Genomic DNA, 23,897 nt, shown 5'->3' with positions numbered 1-23,897 from the left:
CCATTGCTGGTGGGACTGCAAGCTTGTACAACCACTCTGGAAATCAGTCTGGTGGTTCCTCAGAAAATTGGACATAGTACTACCGGAGGATCCAGCAATACCTCTTCTGGGCATATACCCAGATCTTCCAACTGGTAATAAGGACACATGCTCCACTATGTTCATCAGCTACTCTTTATCTTAAACTCTGAGGATATACTGTTTTGCACACAGTTCTATACTTAAGTGAAGAATTTTTAAGTACATAGTGTCAAAAGAAAATACAAAAGGAGGGTGGAGGATAAATTACATTCTGGATGTCTGAGAGAGTCAAATATATCTAAAAATTAAAACATACTGTACTAGTTAATTTTATGACAGCTTGACACAAGTTACTGTCAAGGAGGAGAGAACCTCAATTGAGAAAATGCCTGTAAAAGATCCAGCTGTGAGGCATTTTAATTAGGATTGATGGGGAGAGCTGGGCCCTGGTGGGTGGTGCCATTCTGGGTTCATGGTTTAGGTTCTATAAGACAACCCATACAATCTGAGAACTCTGTAATCTGAGCAAGCCACAATGAGCAAGCCAGTAAGCAGCACTGAATGAATGAAAATTATATATATATAATTTTCTCATATGGGTTGACAATGTTCCCTTCCATAGACAAAGACCATCTAACAAAATCATGCCAGTACAAAGCATGAGAATCCCTCTTTTGAGTTTTTGGCAAGTTTTTTCCAAAAGACTCCCAAACATTAGTTTACTACTATTGCCTATTGCCCTTGATTGTCCCCACAGATATGGAAGATAAATACAGTATACCATGCACTTCAGCCCAGAGGCTACTGAGCTGACCTAAATACCTTATCCTCAGAGCCAGTTTTCCAGAAGGAGCCATGTAGGCTTTCAAAGAAGGAAAGTAACCAATAGCCTTACACAGCTATGAAACCTATGAACCACAAGCATGGCACAATAACGCTAGGATTGTAGTAGTGGTGAAAATACATCGGAGGTAATTAACAGCTCTCTAATTGCACTTAAGGCTCACTCAACAAGAGGAAAACCATGCAAGGTACTGGGAACCTAGCCACCGACCTATAGCTAGTGACGTCATGGACGCTGGAGAAGAATCTACAACTACCACTTAACTAAACCAGCATGATCAATAGCTACATTCTAAATATTTGTCCTTATGCCCACAGGTAAATGTATTGCTCATTACTCATCAAGAAAACTACTCTCTGCAGCAAGCAGATATCATTACAGAAAACCACAACCAATTGAAATGCAAAGCTATGGACACAAGCCCCAAGGACTACATCAAAAAAAAAAAAAAAAAAAAACTTATCATTGCAATAGAGACTTACAGAAAACCACAACCAANAAAACCACAACCAATTGAAATGCAAAGCTATGGACAAAAAGAAGAAGAAGAGCAAAAAAAAAAAAAAAAAAAAAAAACCTCTCATTGCAATAGAGACTTACAGAAAACCACAACCAATCAACATGCAAAGCTGTAGAGACAAGCTCCAAGAGACATGAATTTGAAAGATGGCAAGGAGGAATATATGGGAGAGTTTGGAGAGGAAACTGGAGGAGAAAAATAATGTAACTATATTACAATCTAAAAGCTAAAAGAAATAAAGGAAAAAAGCCTACAGGCATGAATGAAGCACAACATTTGGCCAAAGTCACCTTTTAAATACAATAAAAAAGATATATGAAAGAGCTGAAAGGCTATAAAATACTGGGGCCTTAAAACTGGGATACAAGGGCCTGGAGAGATGGCTCAGAGATTAAGAGCACTGACTGATCTTCTAGAGGTCCTGAGTTCAATTCTCAGCACCCATATGGTGGCTTACAACCATCTGTTATGGGATCTGATGCTCTCTTCTGGTGTGTCTGAAGACAGCTACAGTGCACTCACATACATAAGAATATAAAATAAATCTTTTTTAAAACCTGGGATTAAAAAATATGGAAGAAAGGATAGTGATGCAAATTCCTGTTTTGCAGGCTCTAGAAGACAATACAGGGGATTTAGTGGTATTCAGCAGAACCAGGGATACTTTCTGTAACTACAGAAAATGAAAGGTTATCTTGGGTACAAGGAATTTGTTCCCACATTGGGAGTTCCTGCTTGGCAATCAATAGACTAGGTTGTACTTTTTAAATGGACAGCATTTATAAGCAGAAAATTATTATGAGCAATAGATAAAAGTTCAGTTCTTGATCATGAAAACATTTTCATTTGACAGATATGGAGCAAGAGATGACAGGAGAGCAGCTGATAGGCAGAGTCAGAGATGCAGTAACAATGGCTGGGCCTCAACTGGCAGCTGGAGGAACAGAAGAGATGAGAGCTAGGAAAAGTTTCAGAGAAGTAAAACAATGATTCAGGGGCAGAACTAAGGCAAGATAAGTGGGAAAACATATGAATCTTTCTTGTAGGAATCTAATGTGCTAACAGAATAACGAAAAAAACCTGGAATTAGAAGACTATTTTTAAAATGTGAGAAAGTTGTAAAAGGTACATGATCTTGGTATGAAATACCATGGATGTGATTTCAGTAAGTCTTAGGAAGTATGGGAATTTACCTTACAACCTCTGTGAGATTAATAATGTAAAGTATGAGGACTGGAGGACCAGGAATACAGTTCAGTGGCAGTACACTTGCTAATACTCAGTTCCTGGCACAGGGAAACAAAACTTAGGACTGGAGATAATGGTTTAGTATCAGTTTAAAAATAGAGGTTTTATCTTTAAGACTCCAAATAGAAATTTACTGCCAATGTCAAAAGATATAAGTTGCCTAGACAAAATTACAATAAATGGCCATAAAATAAAACAAGACTTAACAAAAAAAAGCAAGAATGTTGAAGACACAGTACAATGGAGGACCTAACTCCCCTCCCAGCCATGAACTCCGCCTGGCTCAGTTGTGAGGTCAGCAGCTGTGCAGCACTGATGAGGCTCTGCATCAAACTCTGCTCTTCCCATGAGTCTCTGCATTTCTTACTATTCACTATGATGAAGCTGAAGGCACACTTAAAAATTCACCCCTCACCATGCTTCAAAGATTCAAAACAGAACGAAATTTCTCTGACAGCGACCTTATATCTAAAGTGAACTTTTCTTTCCAAATAGATAAAATTAAAAATTCTACTGTGAAATTGATATATCCATATATTATTTGATTAATAAAGTAAACAAATTTGAACTTTAAATTTATTTTACAAATTTTTAAGATGTGAAAATTTAGGTTCAGGTGATAAAAATATATTTCAGACTTAAATTTTTATTTTCTTCATAACTTTGAATATAAAACATATTGTTCACACATATCCAAATTAACATTATTCACAATAACCAAAAGATAGAAGCATCCAAGTTACTCAATAAGTGAACAAATAAACAAAATATAGAATATGCACAAGATAGTACTCAGACATATAAAACTGTTTTGGAACATGCCACAATACAAGTAAACTGTGAAGATATTAATGATAAATGAAGTAAGTCAAGCACTAAAGGATTGATATTTCTATGAGTCCACTCATGTAAAATGTCTAAAATAGTCAAATTCATGAAGACAGAGTCTATGGGGAGCTTTAATGGAAGGGACAAATGAGGAGGTATTGTTTGTGGGAACGGTGTGACTTGGGAAGGAGCAGCACTGAATGTGGTGGGCAGAGCTCTCTGTGTTTATTGTTACTATTAGAACAAAGTCTGAATGAGCATTTTAAGTTTCACCTTCACCATGCTTCAAAGTTTCAAAAACAAAATGAAATTTCTCTGACAGTGACCTTGCAGATCCAAAGTGCACTATTTTTCCCAAATAGATAAAATTAAAAATTCTACCAAGAAACAGACTTATCCACTAATATTTAATTAACAAAGTATACCAATGGGGGTAGAGATGGCTGTCCCAAACCATGTAAATTTCTTAATACTACTAAACCTTACAAAGAAGTGTTTAAAATACAAAACTTGGTTAGGTATATTTTGTCCTAATTAGCAAAAGCAATGTAGAGAAAATCTCAATAATCAATTTGGATACTAAACATATGAAACACTTAAAATCAAGGAAAAAAATATAACTGATTTTTAAAATGGGTCAAAGAGATAAATAAGCAACTTAAAATAGAAGGAAACAGCTACAGCACTACAAATTAAGATGTAACATTTTTCCAATTAGAAGGAATATGAAGTTTGTTAATCATGAGTGCTCAGAGGAGGAGGATTCTAATGCCCCTATGTGGAAGCTCGAGTGGTTATCACCACTTGAGAAAGAAAGTCACAGGAAAAGAAAGAAGACTCAACACATGCACCTGAAGGAGGGTTTCAAGCTGTGACCTCAGCCAACATGAAACCAAGCTGCAAATCATAACTAGGCATTTTTTAATGAGATAAAGAGAAAATGTCAGTGTGAATGGCCATAGTAAATGCAACACTCTTGCAAGTGGGTATACATTTTTGTATGTATGTATGTATATGTGTGTGTGTTTGTGTATATATATATGTGTGTGTGTGTGTATATCCATATACATACATATATATGTATGTATATATTCTTTGCACAATAATTTTAGTCCTTGGTGGGCATTCTGATCAAAAATATTCATAAATCAGTACCTTAGAGTAGCAATTCTCAAAATTTAACAAACTCCTGAGACTCCCTGTGATTCTTGGCAGGTCAGCAAGATCAAATCTATTTTTAAGTAGCATGACACTAATCTTTGCCTCTGCAATTTCTAGAGGTGACATTGCCTGAAACCACTATATATGAATACAAAGGCGTACAGAACCCTGCCCCTTTCTGTTAAGCCAGAGGTTAAGAATAACAAAGGTGAAAAGCAATGGCAGAGGCCACTCAATTTCTTTTTGATATAAAATTTAGTTTATATACATATAAACATTTATATTTAGTACTTAAAATATGAGCTTTTAAAGTATTGACACTTATATTCATATGCAATGCTTTTATTATTTTATTTTAAATGAATTCATAAATTGATGTTTTGAATCAAATGATAAGATGCCTAGTGTGACAGCAGACACTTGTAGTGTCAACATCCAGGATGTTGAGGGCATAGGTTAGGAGGTATGACGCCATTCTTGACTTATAAATTGAAACTTTCTCTCACAAACTCAAAATACAAAGACCCAAAACAAAACCCTGCACCACAAACACACAGAAAACCAGCATCAGGTCATCTCACTATGATTAGCTGATAATGGAAGGTCCGACTTGACCCCTTTGCAAGCCAGTTTCTGTAACAAACAGTGCCAGAGGAAGCACCTCTCCCTCCCTTTCAGATCTAGTTTCTACCCTTCAGTATTTCCCGTTTTAGTAACCATTAAACATAAAAATGTTTAACTTACTCTTCTGTGCTGCACCTCACAATGCCCAAGACCTGTAACTAATATGACTTTCTTTGTTCTGTGCAGTGTTAGAAATTGGACCCAAGGCCTCGTTCATCATGCTAGGCAAGTTCTTTACCATTAAGCTCCAATACCATATGTAAATATATTTACAGAAGCTTTTAGATATAACCAATTTAGTATGAGTCACTCTGAGTTACAGAGGGCCCTGAGTCAATAGACATTGTCCTCAGAAAAAGGCTATGTGAGGACACTGGCATAGAGGGCATACAGAACAGTGATGGCACAGCACAGGCTGGAGAGTTGCAGCTGGCAGCCAGAGAATGTCAGGGCTGTCTGCCCCCACAAGAAGCTAAAAGAGCCAAGAAATGATCTTTCTCTTACAGCATCTTCAAAGACAGCAGGTTCTGCTGATACCTTGAGTTTTACTAGTTGGATGGAAACTGCTAGGCAATACACCTGTGTTGTTCCATGTCACCCAAGTCATAGTTATTCATTTTGGCAATGCCAGGTAACTAAAGCACCTATCATACTGCAAGATTTATGTCTGTGTGTTTTAATGACATTGCCCAGCATAAGACAGGCAGTCACAGAGTTTCACCAACATGAGTGAATACATAGATATGATACTTTTTATCATGTCTCTTCTACAAGTTCAATAACAAGTCTGAGTAGGTGCACTCTTTGTTTTGTTTTGTTATTTTCACATATGAGAGCCAAGTAAAAGGAAACCACTTTTATTTATTTTTATATGTATGTTTTTGCTAAGCTGAATGTATAAGTACATAATTGTGACAAAATATTAATCTTGATAGAAGCATTAGTAAGCATAGTAGCATTAGGTGGGATATATACTTTTTGTATATTATATTAATTTTTATTTAGCTATAGAGAATAAGAAATAATATTTGCAGGAAAATGATTCTAAGTAGGAAACATACACAGTGAGTGTATAAACATGTATGAGAGAGAGAGAGAGAGAGAGAGAGAGAGAGAGTATGTGTGTGTGTGTGTGTGCGCGCGCGCTGCAGTTAGAAAAGGTTGACTGCAGGTAAGGAAGAAAACAGGGAAGTGGAACACGTGAGATGATGGAAGCAGGGGCTATGGGAGAAGGAAGAGGACAGCAAGAGGGACATGGATGAGGGAGGGCAATGGGAAGGGGGACAAATAAAAACAAAGTGTGCATGAAACACTATAATGGAAGCCATTATTCACATACTAGTTTATATAATGAACAAAATAATAACAATAGAGAAGCAGCCTTTCTTCAAATTCTGAGTCTACATATCTTTTGAAATAACTTTGATTTAGAAACTATATTTCCCACCATTATTTAACATTTTATATATATTCTAGTCAATGTACTGCACTGTAAAATATTTGTTATATATCCATAAGGGGTTATAAATCTGTGATAAACATTTAAAGCAAAAGTATATCTTTTAAAATATATGTATCTATAAATATTTATTTATTTATTTATTTATTTAATGTGTATAGGTATTTTGCCTGCATATATGTCCGTGCACCACACGTGTGCAGTGCCCATGGAAGCACCCATCCATCAGAAACTGAAGTAACAGATAGTTGTGAGTGGCAGTGTGGGTGCTGATAGCTGAACACAGGTCCTCTGTATAAGCAACAAGGGTTCTTAACCATTGAACAACTCCTCTAGCCCCCAAAAGTATATGACTTTTAATAGCAAACATCAAAAATATCATAGATGATACTCTAAAGAAAAGATATTGTCAAAGAAAAGAAATGATATTCTCCATGTCCTGTTTCTTATGAACATGGAAAGCAAATTCTAAATGTAACCATCAAAGAAAAGGGCTCAGACAGGACAATTGTACTCAACAGGAAGACAGTCTGCCACATTGAACATCAAGAGTAACTATCAGCTTTAGTAATGATATCAGCAAGGTCAGAGAAACTAGCCAGCCATAAGCAATGGAGACTTTCATTGAACAGAAGTTACATAGCAACAGTCAAGACAAATGGAGAGAGGAAGAAAGACTCCAAGTAAAACTGGAAAAACAAAAGAAGTCATCAACAGGAAAACAATGACATTAGATTCCAGTCCTTCACTAATCACAACAAAGCAACAACTACAGAGGTAAAAGACTCATGTACAAGCAAAACTGTCAAACGTTTAGTAAAGCTTATGTTGAAGCATCCTCCACTTCAGTAGAGAGAGATTTGTTTAACAAGACACAACAGGCAGGATTCACAGGGCAATGCACTGGGGAGGCTAGAGTTGAAGGCTAGCCTTAACAACTTAATAAGTACAGGCTAGCCTGAGGTAAAGCCAGACTTTGTTTCAAACAAAGGAAAGAGACTGGGAAAGGAAAAAATAGAAACAGAAGGGGAGGGAAGGATGAGAGTAGGGGGAAGGAGACGGGCAGGGCAGGGGAAGGCATAAGAAACAGGAAGGGGGAATGAAGGGAAGGGGAGTGAAGGGGGAGGGAGAGGGAAAGTGAAAGCAGATGAAGAAAGAAGAGTGAAAAGGAAGCTGCAGGCAGGGAAAATAGAAAACAAATGCATCAAGTTAAAAGAATGGTTAAATTTGATGAAGTTACAGCGTCCTTCATTCAAAGATCACCTCTCCCTCTAAGCCCATTAGCTGATCATTATAACCTAGGGAAACCATCTCTCCAAAGCCGTAGTCCTTTCAGGACTGGTGAAGCCTGCACCTGACATGTGAGAAGGCCAATGGGCCTTCCTGAAGCCTCCATCCTGAGGCTCACCATCTCCTCACTCAACAAGCTCCATTTTAGTTTGCTTTTCACTGCTGAGATAAAACACCAGATAAAAGCAACTTGTGCAGAAAGGGCTTTATTTTGCTTCCACTTCTCCATTATAGTCCATCATTTAAGGAAATCAGAGCAGAAACTCAAGGCAGGAACGAGAACCTGATGCAGAAGTCATGGAGGAATGTTCTTCATAGTCTACTCAGCCTGCTTTCTTATATAACCAAGGATCACCAGACCAGGGCCAGCACAGTCCTCCCTGAGCTGGGCCCTCCTGTGTTAAGAAAACATACCACAGGGTTGCCCATAGGCCAACTTGATGGGAAGATTTTCTAAACTGGCATTCCTTCTTCCCAAATAATTCTAGATTTCCTCACGCTGACATAAAACTAGGTAGCACAGCTCTCACTAAGCAATGAAGAACTTGATCTCCTACTTTCCCGAATATATCTCAGAATGAAAAACCCTAAGGGCGTGAGTTCACAGTCCAACATAACTGTGACCCATGAAAGGTATATCACTAAAAATTATTTTTAAAGACAATGTAATTGTACAAGATTGCTTTCTGTTACTATGACATACAAAAGCAACACAGGAGAAAAAGGTTGATTTCAGCTCACACTTGAGGTCACAGTCCATCAGTGAGGAAAGTGAAGGCAGGAGCAGCAACAGGAGATAAAGGAGAGACTATGAAGAAATGCTGGTTACTATCTCATTCGCTAGCTCTTGCTTAACCACTTACATATATCAAACCTACCTATATGTGATTAGTGCACCCATAATGTACTGGACTCTCTCATATCTATCATAAATCAAAACAACCACTCATAGACATGGCCACAAGACAGTCTGATCTAGACAGTTCTCCAGTTGAGGGTTCTTCTCCTCAGGTGACTCTAGGTTGTATGAAGTTGAGAGTAAAAACATACCAGGACAACAATGTGGATCATGTTGTCATTCATAATATACAGAACATTATTATAGTAGTCCAAGAGCTAGCCTAATAAATATACTCAAGATAGTATGCACAAATGACACAAGAGGAAACTGGGTAGAAGAGCTTTTTCAGAGTCAAACAAAAATACTGGACATGAAAAAAATGTTAAAATAAAAGTGTAACAAATCTATTAAAGAATGGATTGATGAAAATAGAATAAAATAAGAAGCTTTCACGGATAGAAATAAAGAACAGTGAGAAATTACAAGGCCTAAGAGAAAGAAAATACAAAATAAGGCCTAAGCGAAGATCTTTTTTAAAAAATAATTTCTTTGAAGACATTTATCATAACAAATGAAAAAATATTTCAAGGCCTCAAAATAATGAAAAATGACATTTTTAGAAACACCATAGTGACATGACAGTGTATGTGGAACCTAGGAATCTGCTAGTGTTTAAAACTACTTATTCACTTGGAAAGCACTAGGGGGCCACATCTTTTTCTAATGTGCACCTGCCAGCATAGCCCACTGCTGTCTGCTGAGTAACTGTCTAAAGGCACACAGACACTCTTTTCCTTGTGAGCGCCTTGGTTCTCACTGTCTTCTCTGGGAGGTCAGGCAGTAGTGCTTTACAGCTTGTCATTAGCAAACTGCAGCAAACCCAGAGCCTGCCTTCTCTTCAGAAACAGCACCCAGCTTTTTCCTGAGGAATTAGGAGTCAGACAACCCAGTTCATATGGGAGAGACCATAGAGACACAGCATCCAGTTGGTGCTCATTCTCTCATTTTAAAAGCTGCATAAGAGACATCTGAGCCACACACAAATGCAGGCACATTATGATCAGCCCTTGTGCCCTCACCCTTAGTGCTACAAACAGACCCAAGAATGTCAACACTGCAGGCCTAATGCCTCTCTACAGCCTCTGTCCTGTGCTTTCTTGAACCTGTCAGATCAATTTTGAGTGTTCTGCTGCGTTTCCAGTGCTGTTATGATTTGAATCTGAACTGTTTCCCACAGGGTCAGGTTTTGAAAGCTTTGTCTCCAGGTAGCTGTGCTGTCCCAGGAACCTGTCAAGCCTTTAAGAGGTGGGACCCTGACTGGCTAAGGGCATGTCTTTGAAGGTTAGTTTCTGTATCCTGGATCTGTTGGTAATTTCTTTGCATCTTAGCCTGATGTTATATAAGGAACCTCTGTGACATGTTCCTGTCATCATAAACTCCACAGGCCTTCCCTGCCATCGCAGACCCTCAGCAACAGTCAGTCAAAAGGAAACTTTCCTTGCATAGTATCTATAAGGTATTTTGTCACAATGGCATAAATGTAACTAATATAAAACTCCAAAAATCATACTAACCTCGTGTGTTCTTTTCCATCTTCATTTCTGACTTCATCACTTTCTCATCATTTTTACAAGGAATAGGAGCCAAAAATCCTATCCTCAAGCCAGTGTTAGTCTCTTAAAGTAGTCTGTCTTTTTCACTTATATAACTCTATTTTCATTATATGCTTCACTTTCAAAAATAGTATGAACAACTAAATGTTAAAAGTTTATGTGTATGTCAATTTAATATTTCCAATAACTTCCTACTATTTTTGTACTATAAAAATGAGAAAACTTAATATTCAAAGCATTAAGAAGACATCTAAACTGTTAAGGACTTGAGATTTCTCCAAGTGACACACACACACATATATATATATATTGCTTCAGATAATGCTCTACTAAGAAAATGTGTCAGATAGTAACACTTCTTACTCCCTTCACACCAACTTTAAATATTTTCAGGAAAACACTTGTATCTTAGGTTTAAAAGAATTTTAAAGAGGAAATAAATTATTTCTGAATTAAAAATTAATGAAAACATTTTGCAACCACTTCTAAGAGATTGAGAAGCGTAAGTAGCCCAGAAGAGTCAGGCCAGGTCTCTTAGTGAGCTCCTAGGCCTGTCCACTGTGGCTGTCTCCTGCAAGAGAGTAATGCTCAAGGATGTCCTAGCCGGGCATCGATGGGAAGAGAGGCTCTTGGTCCTGTGAAGGCTCCATGCCCCAGTATAGTGGAATGCCAGGACAGGGAAGCAGGAGTGGGTGGGTTAGTGAGCAAGGGGAGGTGGGGAGGGGGAAAGGGGACTGGGTTCTCGGGGTGGGGAGACCAGGAACAGGGATAACATTTGAAATGTAAATAAAGAAAATATCCAATAGAAAAAGAAAGCAATGTTCTTCCCCTAAATTTCCTGACAAGTTTATGGAAAGGCCATATCAGTGAAGCATGAGGTCGTGGAAACTAAGATGAGTGTGCAAAGTCAGACAGAGAAAACAGCACTCACTGTGGACTGCATCTGCACCACGTAGTCTCCCTCCATTTTACTCAGCCGCATGTTTGTGTCCTCCAGCAGCTCCTGAATGGTCTCTGTATGGTGCTTTTGAAGCTCAAATTTGTCCTTTTCCATTTCTGCTACAGCATTGTGAAGCTGCACAATGAAGTCAAGAGTTTCTCACTACCATGGAATATGTCATTTGAAATTCAATAAGTGCTTTTCAATATTCCTGTTTGTATAAGAAATGTCCTATCTTGTGTAGAAATTAAGTAAACCTGATTGATAACATATTTCTCAATTAAATATTATTATTAGTGGTCTTCAAAATACAAACAGAAAGACACATATTAACAATCTTACTGTTGTTTCTTGTGAACAGTATCTCAGCGTCTGTATCATTTGTTTCAGTTGTACAATATAAATGTGGAAATGCTTCCTATGCAAATTCCCAACAAGAAACTTGCTTGGCATTCCATAACCAATAAAGCCTCAAACACAGAGATCATGGTTCTGAGTAGAATACACAGAGTAAGGCTGATAACAAAGAAGGATTGCACTTCATAAGTGCTGTGGGCAAAGGTCTTAATTGATCAATATTCTTATGTTATGTTGCTTAAATGGTCGAAGCTTTAACAAAAAACACTGTGAACAAAGGTAAAAGAACCGAAGCCAAAAGCGGAGACCCAGACAGGTTTCAGTGGCGAGCTGAGGCTGGAAGCTGCTCTTAGCCCATAGCCATCCCCTTTCACCTTACTAAGAACTGAACTTTAACTTACATTAGTGCCACTCATGAGATGGGGAACTCCGGAGTTAGAAAGTCTAACAGATGCCTTTGACTCACTGTCCATGAACAGAGAGAAAGGCGGGGCTAAGGAAGGCAGTGTGAATTCCTATCTGGCAGGGAAGACACTGGAGGAACAGGAGGCCAAGTCATGGTGAGAACCAGATGCAGAAAGCAGGCAAGATGCAGGACCCACTGCGAAGAGTCTCAAGGACCTTGATTCTAGTTTCTAGCTTAGCAAGAAGAGTAAGGATGCTCAAAAACAGCCATCCAGAAGACCCTTCAGCTTTGCAAATTTAATACAGGCAGTTTTGACTCCTGTAAGTGCTCCTTCAAATCTGACCAGTGAATCTGTAATTTTCTGAAGTCTGTTTTCATACCAGGGATACATTTAGAGCCAAAAGTGATCCAAGATGATCACTAAGCCCCAGTACCAACACCTCAATGCTTCTCTAGTGCATGCAAGCAGAACTACCCACTAGGGATTTTACTTACATCAAAACAAGTTTGTACTATCAACTTCAGCCTGGGCTAGATAATGATACCTGGCATTTTAAGAGAGAAATGACACAAATCCCAAATTGAAACCATAATTTCCATAATCATTTTAGTTAAAACCTATTGGCTATGACAAAAAACGCAAAACATTACTTCAATTAAAAATAAGTAAAAAATATGACTTTAAAACAAAACTATTTCTAGAATATAGACTTTGAGATGAAAATGTACCAGAACAGGAGCACCAGCAATTTCAAGCTTCCCCTGGAGCTTTACGCATCTTCTGCACATGCTAGCAGGTCCCTCTCAGATGCGCACAGTCCTGGGACGGGCTTGTGGAGCTTACCTTTTTTTCCCAATCGTTATTCAGAGACTCTGTGCTTTGCTCACAGATCTTCTTCAGCTCGGTTATCTGGTTTTCTTTAGTTTCTCTGATAACCTGACAGTCACGTATAAGGATCTGAACTGTCAAAATCAATGGGAATATAGTTAAACCATTTCTAGGAACCATATTAGAATTTGATATCTAAATGTAATGATACATTTAGTAGATAGTTTTCACTAATTTACTTTTCTAAAAACCCTCTGATTTCATTTCTTTCTTGCCATTTCTATAATCGTAGAAGAAATTGATTAATTAATCTTTATTCTCTCCCTAGAACATTTAAATAGCATGCTAGTCTCAAATATTTCTCCTCTAATATGGCAGATCCCACAGGAGGGCCAGCTGGGAATCATGTTAAAGTTATACTCCCCTAAAGGATATGGGTCAAGGGCTCTAACTGGGAAAACAGCTCTTTATAATTCAGCTGCTCTTGGCTCCACTCGTCTTTTGCACTGTAAGCACACCAACTCCTCTGCGGGCTCTGTGGACATGCACTCATGCTACCAATGCCGTCGCCTACTTCTTTATGTACCTTCTTCTACGGTGGAAAATTTTCTGTTTATGGAGTATCAGCTCAGGTATAGTCTCTTAAAAATACTAACCAAATAGATTCTTCCCCTTGAAAAGAGAGAAAGAAACCCCTCTAATTTGCACAAAATCAGATCTCTAGGCATATATGTAGGCAGAATATTGAACACAAAATAAGTAAATAAATCTTTCTTAAAACTGGAGGGTATTTTAATTTTTAATTTATTTTATGTATAACAGTATTGTGCTGCATGTACACCTGCATGCCAAAAGAGAATATCAGATCCCTTTATAGATGGTTGTAAGCCACCCATATGGGAATTAAACTAAGGATCTCTGGAAGAAGAGCCAGTGCGCTTAACCACTTAGCCATCTCTCCAGTTCATAAATAATCTTAAAAAGAGGAAACATTACTGCTTTTTTTTTAAATTGCTGAACCACACTTTTATTACTAATGATGGTGTATGGATATTCATATGAATTTGTACTTTGATGCACATGAATACATACATCTGTGTTGATAATTACTTCTCATTAATACATCTTGATATAGTTGTTTGTAAAATGCACACTATATAAACCTTCATAAAACATTTATAGAATTTAATAGTGATTAAACACTGTATGCCCATAAGAAAATTATCCAAAACAAATTAATGTAGCATACAAGCACAATGCAGTGACTTTATATAATTTTGTTGTCCATGGTACAAGTGACCATGCATGGACACTTGGTAATGAGCTACACCACCATTAAAGATCCTATAGAATATTCAAGTTCACACACACACACACATTTTTGTGAGTTTCGGACCTAGTTGTGAATTGTTCTGTATACAGAGTATCTTCAAATTGGCAAGGTAATTTGTGATAGTTTTCCACCATTTCTACTACTGTTAAAAACAGCAAATTTTAACTGCAGTCTGGTCTGCCTAGTTATTTGTTTCCAAACAGTGTGAGTCTGATACAGTCTGATATACTCTTTGAGTGAACTTCTCCCTTCCTCAACCCAGAACTTCTACAAGGATGCCTTTCTAACTGAGCAAAATGTCTTCCTCCTTGAACTCTCCCCGACTCTAACCACATCTAACTCTCTATGTCTATGTTGCATCTTTCAATCTTACCCATTTGTTTTTCCACATATGTAGACACATTTCCCATGTCATTCATTATTTTTCTTGTCTATATATCTGCTACTATGTTCTTACCTGAAAACCTCCATATCCTGCTTCTAATGTGAAATGTTAAAACACAATATAACCATAATGCGTAATTATAAAATGTCCATTGTTCATAAACAGCTACAGTATTAGTGCATAATTCACATATTTTTCCAAAATGGCCAGGCTTGTGAAGACCACTCAGCTAGCTGTGCCTCCTAGAGAGCACTTTTCACACACTACAAATCCCTCCCATCAAATACTGGTGATGCTTGCCCTGACCTGGCTTTTAAGGTCAGGTGAGACTAGGCATGCTCAGAGCATGCCTGTAGACTCATCAACCTTTTTGCATTTAACTTTATTAGTTCTTTTTTATTTTTTTTTAAAGCTGTTTTGTTTTCTTCCTTTTCTCTAAACTATAGACATTTATCATTCAGTGCCATCTCAGCTATTACTATCTCAGCTCTTTTCCTTAATTCTTCCCTCAATGATAAATGTGAAGTATGTCTCCTTAACTACTCAAAGGATCAACATTTACCTGTACAAATTATTACTAGGGTTTTCAGTTACATATAACAAGGCTCTCTATATATACAGTTTTTGGAACTATGAGTCAGATTTTTTTTTATCTAATAAAAGAGTTAAGAATTCAAGCATAGATGTCCTCTATCTTTTTTACACCATGAACATAAGTGAGGTTCTTTTAATCTATGATGTCCATTCTGCATTTAGAATTCACTTCTTGCTTTAAAAAAAAAAAGCCTGAATATTTTTCAAGTTTAAAGATGTTTGAGATGCCTAACATGAAATAGAGAAAGAAAATCTAGAAATATCAAATACTTTAGCTATCACTGATAACAATTACAAAAAAAAAAAAAAAAAAAAAAAAAAACCCTGAAGAACTATCTAATTCGTTTCACTAACATTTTTAGATGAATAAGTGTCCCCATCCTTTCTTTTCAAAGTTATTGATTTTTACTTTATGTGCACTGGTGTTTTGCCTACATGCTTGTCTATGTGAAGGTGTTGGATTTCTTGGAACTGGAGTAACAGACAGTTCTCAGCCGCCATGTGAGTGCTGGGAATTGAATCCAGGTCCTTGCTTAACCACTGATCCATTTCTCCAGCCCCCTTTTCACCAGCATATGAGCAGGAAATTAAACTAAAAATATACAATTTACCAGTTAATTCTCACATGTAACTGCCCCACTAAACTGTTAGGAACATTACTATCCATTCCACTACAGTAGGTTTGCTCTGAGAGAAACCCAATAAACTTGGCAGCACCCTAGATCAAAGCCCTCCTTTGCCCCTCATTCTTACTCATTGCCTACATCTCTTCTGTTAACCAGATCTTAATCCCTCAGGTCCACACTTACTAATCCCAAGGCCGGAACTCAAACATTCTAACCCTTTATCAAAGCATGTGCAAAATTAAACAAGTGGACACAGACAGACAGAGCCACAAGTCTACAGACTAGAGATGTGCTCAGTGGTCAAACATTTGCCCCATGTGTATACCCACACACAACTCACCAATTTTATCCTTCCTACACCAATCCAAGAAACTCCTCTTTTCAACTAATCAAATAATGTCCAAAATCAAACAAATGTTGTTTTCACAAAACATACTATCTCCCTTGTGCACACTTGAGAACTTTAATTCTAGTTCATGGTTACTTACATGCTTGGTTTTTCCTTCTCAATGAATGCAGGAAATTAAACTAAAAATATCCAATTTACTGTATAAGAGGGAAATATATTTTAAGATTTTTTTATCAATCCCAATTGCCACTGTACAACACACACACATACACACACACACACTTACTTTGCCTTATTACATGAAAGTCCATACAAATTTCATCTATCGTTGGAAGCTCACAGTCTCAGAAATGAAATTTTACTTTTATGTTTTAACTTTTAAATTGTTAAAATAAATGTAAACTGTTACTGGAAGATTTACATCAGACACCACCTTTTTTTTCAAGCTTTCGTATGGTCTCCTCAGTTTCAGTTTGTTTCTTTTTGTATAAGATTTTCAACTCTTCTAATTCATTATTTTTTCTTTCTAAAATCTGAAAAAACAATGTATAGTACTTTAGCATACAGAATTAGTATTGAATATGCAATTATAAGTGAACACAGTATTTTGCAAGTCTATTAGTCTCATAAATGACTCCACCTAAATACAAAATTACTTTATATACACTGATAAAGTATTAATACACTAGAATAACTAATTTTAAAATGTTTTGTATAGACTTTTCAATACAATTTTAAGAAGACTATGAATAAAAATTACATGAATCCCTAGAACATGGTTTGGAAATTAAACTGTCAAAAAGTAGCAAAGAGATGTCATCAAAAACAGGCTCTTGGCCCATGCACTGGCATACAGCATCCTTCATGAAGACATCCAGGGTCCCTGCCACCACTGTTCTACTGTCCTGCTGCTTAAAGCCAAAACCTCTTCCAAGATGGTCATTTAGAACAGGCTCCATTCCTAACTAGATGTTTTGTGAATCAGAAAAATAAATGAACTCAAAATGTCAAAAAACGTTAATAAGTTTTATACCATTTATGTTTTACTAGTTGTTTCAAATTTTACCACTTAATAAATATAGCCATGCCTTTATACTTTGGATTTAAAAAATCAAATTAAAAAGAGAAATAACCAGAATAGGAAAGTTAATAAACAGTAGAGAATGTTGCCCAGGAGGGCAAGGAAAAACCAGAGTGGGAGCAAGTGGGCGTGGCTACAGAGTGAGGCCAAGTGGGCGTGGCTACCGCTCTCACAGTGCAGCTGGACTCCCACATGCCCTAAGCCAACCTTAAGTAAAGTTGTCCAATCACCCCAAAGTAGTGTCCCTTGGTGTTTTTATTAGTAGCATTCTACTTTTACCTTTCTTGTTTTAATCTCAACCCTATGGCTGCTGGACCATATCCTACAAAACATGAGCCAAAATAATTTTTCCTTTCTTAAGCTGCTTTTTCTCAGGTATTTGGTATAAGTGGTACAAAATCAATTAACATAATAAGTTGTGACCACAAAGTGAGGTCACTGCTGTGAGGTCACTGTCTGATGGTGTAGTTCCTCGGCCTTTGGAACTGGTCTGCAGGAGGGCAGGGTGAAGATGTGAGAACAGCAGGCTAAAGAAACCCTACAATGCCACACGTGGAGCTTAAGAAGCTCTTCCGGCTCAAGGTTGGGAAACTAGGAGACCAATAAAAATAGAGATATTGTATCAGAAGGGGTCATGGACTCTATCAAAAGCTGGGCTAGATGCCATTTATGTTTTATTTGGCAAAGAATTTGGCTGCATTCTGCTCATATCCTGAATATACATGACTGAAAATGCATCCTTAAAATGCTTAACTAAAACATCACAGACAAATCTGTGAAAGAAAACTATGAGAAAGCAAAATTAGCCATGCTGTGGCATAGTTACCACTTACTGTTTTAGTCGGATTTATATAGAATGAGAACAGAAAGAAATGTACTATTTGACAAAAGAAAAAAAGTTTAAATCTAGTTAAAACTCAATAGAATAGTGCCATTAGAGAGAAATCAGATTCAGTGCTGGGCCAACAGGAAAGGAGGCATAATGTTCCAAGTTACAAAGCAGCAGGATTAGTGCAACGCGAAGTTATCCAAAACTTCCCATATGAAAAGAGAGTGACTTACACAGAGAACCAGCAGAGACTCCTGCTCAAGCAGGGTTACCTAGCTTAGTGTTTTTACCAGGTTTATGCTCAAAGACACACAGATGAAATCCAGCTCTGGACCAAGGGGTCCAGGATACATCTCAAGTTGCTATGAAGACATAATGTTGTCCATGTGGTGCTGGTTTTGCAACTATGAAGAGTAAGGTAACAAACAAAGGCTTGTGCAGAATTCTAGAAAGTAACGGAGGCAGGCAATGGTCTAAGAGAGAGAGTTGTGTTATAGGTAACTGAGCTGGGGAAGCAAAGCTAAGCAAGCCCAAGGGAGAGCCTATATGATACTACCACCACCCACACAGCCTAGACTGGAGCTGAAGGTCTGGTATTCCTATGATGCCTTTCATTGCTACTTTGGTTTGGTCTATTCTCCCTTCCTTTACTCTGGAATGGAAATGGTTCGCCCCATGACATTACGTGCTGAAAACATATAATTGAAAAGGGCTCATATTTAAGGGACTGCCTTGAGTCTGAGAAGAGACATGGTCTTCTTTGCTCTTTTGAACAGTACTGAAACTATGAGACTATGGATTTGTTTTTTCTTTATTTACAACTGTCTTTTATTCTGTATTATATAATCTTGACCATGCAATACTTACATTTCTGAAACATATTCTTAAGTTGTTTTCTTTTTTTTTATTATTATTATTTTCTTTATTTACATTTCAAATGCTATCCCGAAAGTTTCCCATACCCCTCCCCCCACCTCTGTTCCCCTACCCACCCACTCCCACTACTTGGCCCAGGCCTTGCCTTGTGCTAGGTCATATAGAGTTTGGAAGACCAAGGAGCCTCTATTCCCACTGATGGCCGATTAGGTCATCTTCTGCTACATATGCAGCTAGAAACACAAACCCAGGGGGTACTGGTTAGTTCCTGTTGTTGTTCCACCTACAGGGTTGCAGCCCCCTTCAGGTACTTGGGTACTTTCTCTAGTTCCTCCATTGGAGACCCTGTGTTCCATCCAGTAGCTGGCTGTGAGCATCCATTTCGGTGTTTACCAGGCACTGGCATAGCCTCACAAGAGGCCGCAATTGGAATTTTTAAAGGCTTAACTGAATGCAATTTTGAATTTTGAGAAGGCCATGATCTCCCAGGTCCCAGGATTTGGAATATTTGGTTTGTATATAAAATGCCCTGCACAGGCCCTGGTATTTGAACATCTACTTCCCAGCTGATAGTACCAGTCTGAAAGACTGTGGACCACTTGGAAGATGGGATCTCATTGGAGGAAGTAGGGCTTTGGTGTCAGGAATAGAGATGTATTTTCCCCTAACTTTCTCCACAGTGTCCTCTAAAACGATAAGCCAAGAAAAAGAAAAAGAAAAGCCTTTCTCTCATGTTTCTTGTCAAGCATTGCTCATGATGATAAAAAAGCTAACTGGGTTGGGGAGAGGACAAAATGGTGAGCGCCAGGTTCAGTGAAAGACTGTGTCTCTGAAAATGAATTGGAAAATAGTAGAAGGAGTTATAAAAAGTAGGCCTCTAGCCTTCACAGGCACATGTGATAGGAATAAACCCATATACACATTTTACATATGTACACACATATATACATATGCATGTCCATATATACCACAGATTCACATGTACACATGTATGTGCACACACACCTGTACACATGCATGTCCATATACACCACAGGTACACATGCATGTCCATATACACCACAGGTACACATGTACACATGCATGTGTGCACACACCTGTACACATGCATGTGCACACATAACACATGTACACATGCATGTCCATAAACACCACAGATACACATGTACACATGCATGTGCACACATACCACATGTACACATGCATGTCCATGACACCACAGGTACACATGTATACATGCATGTGCACATACACATGTACACATGCATATCCATACATACCACAGGTACATATGTATACATGCATGTGCACACACACATGTACACATGCGTGTCCATACATACCACATGTACACATGCATGTGCACGCACACACATAGAGATGACTCAAATAATATGCTTGACTTAATACTAAAGTATTTTCTGTTTCAGAGCTGTTTGCATACATGATACTGTGGCCTCGGTTTTCTGCCTTTGCCCCTGCTTTGTTTTCCATTGTTTAATTTTTGAGCCAGGATCCCTTTCTCTGAGCCAAGCAGACTATTCTGATGGTGCATACCAGCTACTCTAGAGACCAAGGCAAGAGGAAGATGAGGTCATGGTGTGCCTGGACTACAGATGTGTTTAAGGCCAGCCTGAGTCCCCTGTGCTAGGATTAGTATGCCTAGCTGATTCTGTCTTTGTTATTCAGTTTGGGGTAGCAACACATAGGCTTAGTTTTTAAAGAACATGTGTAAACTTTCGATTTGTACAAACCTCATGCATTTAAAGCACATCATTAGCACAAAAATGTTTAATAATTATAAAAATATAGCATGAACTAAAATTCTATATAGCAAAGCATAGTTGATGTCTGCTGAGACACTAGGAGAGATACGAACTAAATTAAAGTATTAAAAAACTGGGGTCAAACCAATCAAAGAAAACACATGGTGGAACTTGTGGCTCTAGCTATATATGTAGCAGAGGATGGCCTAGTCAGTCATCAATGGGAGGAAAGGCCCTTGGTCCTGTGAAGGCTCTATGCCCCAGTATAGGAGAATGCCAGAACTAGGAATGGGAGTGGGTGGGTTGGGGAGCAGAGGTAAGGGGGAGGGGATTTTCAGAGGGAAACTAGGAAAAGGGCTAACATTTGAAATTAAATAAAGAAAATATCTAATTAAAAAAAGAAATTAATTTGCATCACACACACACACACACACACACACACACACACACACACACACCAGAGCTACAACTTAACTACTGGAGAGGCTGACACAGAATGGTCACAGAGTAAGCTTAAGGCCAGGCTAGACACTGATCTAGATACAGTCTCAAACATTTTTTAAATGGGTGGGAAGGTAGGATAATAGTAGTATAGTACTTCTCTAGCATTTATGAATCCTTGGCTCATAAGACACATAATAAGAGAGTAAATAAATAAACAAATAAATAGACAGATACTGAAACCTGGAAAGCAAAATCTGAGAGGTATACTCAAAAAGGAAGCCTGACGGTCTGTGCCAACATCACACTACATGTGGTCAACAGCAAACAGAACGAAGTCCAAGAGTTTGCTTGTTTGTTTTATTGTTGCTTTGTGCATCACAGACCCACAGGACAATTAAATTTATTTGAACTAAAAGCTCTATGCTATAGGCATCTGGGTCTTTGCTGTGAGGAGACCAAGAGTTCTTTCTGAATCTAAGGAGAGCAAGGTGAAGTGGCACTCAGGAGCCCAGGTGAAAAGGACACAGCTTGAGGCCAGGTGGGAAACAATGTGATCCTCAATCTAATTAAATAAGTAATTAAAAACAGAAACTGAATCAGAAAGCTGAAACAGGCAGGATAAAACAAACTACAGTATTTACAGCTGTTCTCTTACTTCACATTTCAAGAACAGTGCAAAACCTGATGGTAAAGCCCTGTCCCTCAGGCTACTTGAGAAGGCAAGGCAAGAGGGTGATGCGGCCAGGACCAGGCTGAGGAATATGGTAAGGCCCTGTCTTAAAACAGCTCACCAATACAGTAGTTTCTGGTCTAAGTTCTTCAGCTACACAAGTACGCACAAACACACTCATTAGTAATGATCTAGTAAAAACTATATGAAATTCAGTCTTAAAATAACAGGTAATGTAACCGGTAATATAAAATTAGGACAGAAATACACACTTTACAAATAAAGTTAACAGACAACTTTTGATGGGACTTTACTTCAGCATATTTCATTTATGACATACACTATTTTCAAATGCCTAGTCCATGGGTAGATGGAGAGATAGATGTGTGGCCCATCCCAAGGCCCAGGGCACAGTGACACTGGAGACAACAGACATGACACATTCCTACCTTCTGCACTTCAGCATCATGCTTCTGCTGCAACTTAAGTTTCTCTTCAGAAAACTTTGCTTCCATCATTTTTGTTTTCATGTCCAACTTCAAGGGAAAGATTTTCAAGATTAGCAGAGCATCATTTTATAGTGGTGTCCTGCTCTTACATTCAAACCCACACAGGACCTCAGGCTTCATTCTTTCCATTTCAGTAAGTCTCTTCCAACTTGCTCTCTCTGCTCACATCTGCTTGCTCATTTCAGAATACTTTTAGCTATGTGTTGAAATATGACATTTTAAAAGAAAGAATATTCATATAAATGGCAAATTACTGTCTAGGCAGCTGACTCAGTAAAGTGCTTGCTATGCAAGAATGACTTTGATCCTGAGCCCATGTTCTAACCAAAACCAAACCAGGCATGGCAGTGCACAGCCCAGCTCTGGGAAAACAGAAACAGGAGGGTCCTGGCTGGACAGAATACCCTGGCATACTTGGTAGGTTGTATGACAATAAAATTGATTGCTCCTTTCAAATAATGAAAATAAAGCAAACAAATATTTTCTCAAAGTAAAATTTCAGTAAGTCAAATAAAAATCTCAGTGAAACTCCTTACCAATAAAACAGGTTACATGGGAAACAGAATAGTCAGACATAAGCATTAAGTAAGAGGATATGGATCATTTGTTAAGGTCAACAATAAATTTAAATATATATAAAGGAATTCTATATATAAGCTTTTTGATACAGTGTGAAAAGACCAAATTTATGAGGTATAGACAGAGAAGAAGAAAAATTCTATTAAAAAATGTATTCAGTATAATAATGAAAGAAAATTGTCCAATACTAGTGAAATAGATAACCATCCAGATAAAAAAAGAGGCAGGAAGAACCAGAAAAGGAAGTTCCCCACATTGTACTATAGCCGAAACACTTAAAATTCAGAAAAAAAAATCAAAATGCACTGAAAATGGCAAGAGAGAAGGACCAAGCCACACATGAAAGCAGGCCTGAGATTTCAGTGCCAACACTAAACACTAGAAAGCCATGAAAGTGTACACTGCAAGTTCTGAAAGACTCCACTGCCTACTCAGCGACTCTATCCAACAGGATTGTCACAGAATTAGGAAAAGGAAACATTCTGAGACAAAAGTAGGCTAAAGCATTATCTGACTGCTAGGCCACGCTGCAGCTGATACTGGAAGAGTTTGAATGGAAGAGAATGACAAACACATTGAAGAAGCTACATGGGCAGGGGAGGGGGAGGTTCCAAGATAATTATCAACAGAATATGGCCTTAAAAATCATCAGACACTACAAAATTAACAACGAATGACAAGAATAACAATTCAGAGTATCAGTGAACTAGACTCTCCAATTAACAGGTACAGAATAACTGACAATTAGAAAGCATGGGCCCTCTTTTTGCTGTATACAAGGGACATGCCTCACAAAGACAGCCAGCCATGTTAGGTCGAAAGAATGGGCTGGTTATGGTGACACACGCTGATAGAATTTGCTAAAGGAGGCAGAG

General features: G+C 38.0%; 1 protein-coding gene across 1 annotated transcript in view; it reads right to left on the bottom strand.

Annotated features, from left to right (window-relative positions):
* Positions 1-23,897, bottom strand: part of Cep112 (centrosomal protein 112) — a 412,705-nt gene that overhangs the window by 321,084 nt on the left and 67,724 nt on the right. The window contains exons 9-12 of the mRNA XM_029545985.1: positions 22,384-22,470; positions 16,702-16,801; positions 12,997-13,115; positions 11,381-11,524 (exon numbers count right to left, since the gene is read on the bottom strand). Of these exons, the coding sequence (XP_029401845.1) occupies positions 11,381-11,524; positions 12,997-13,115; positions 16,702-16,801; positions 22,384-22,470 (450 nt within the window). The remainder of the gene's footprint in view (positions 1-11,380; positions 11,525-12,996; positions 13,116-16,701; positions 16,802-22,383; positions 22,471-23,897) is intronic.

This window comes from Mus pahari, chromosome 14 (genome assembly GCF_900095145.1).
Source record: "Mus pahari chromosome 14, PAHARI_EIJ_v1.1, whole genome shotgun sequence".
Taxonomy (NCBI): Eukaryota; Metazoa; Chordata; class Mammalia; order Rodentia; family Muridae; genus Mus; species Mus pahari.
This window is presented reverse-complemented; position numbering and strand designations above follow the sequence as displayed.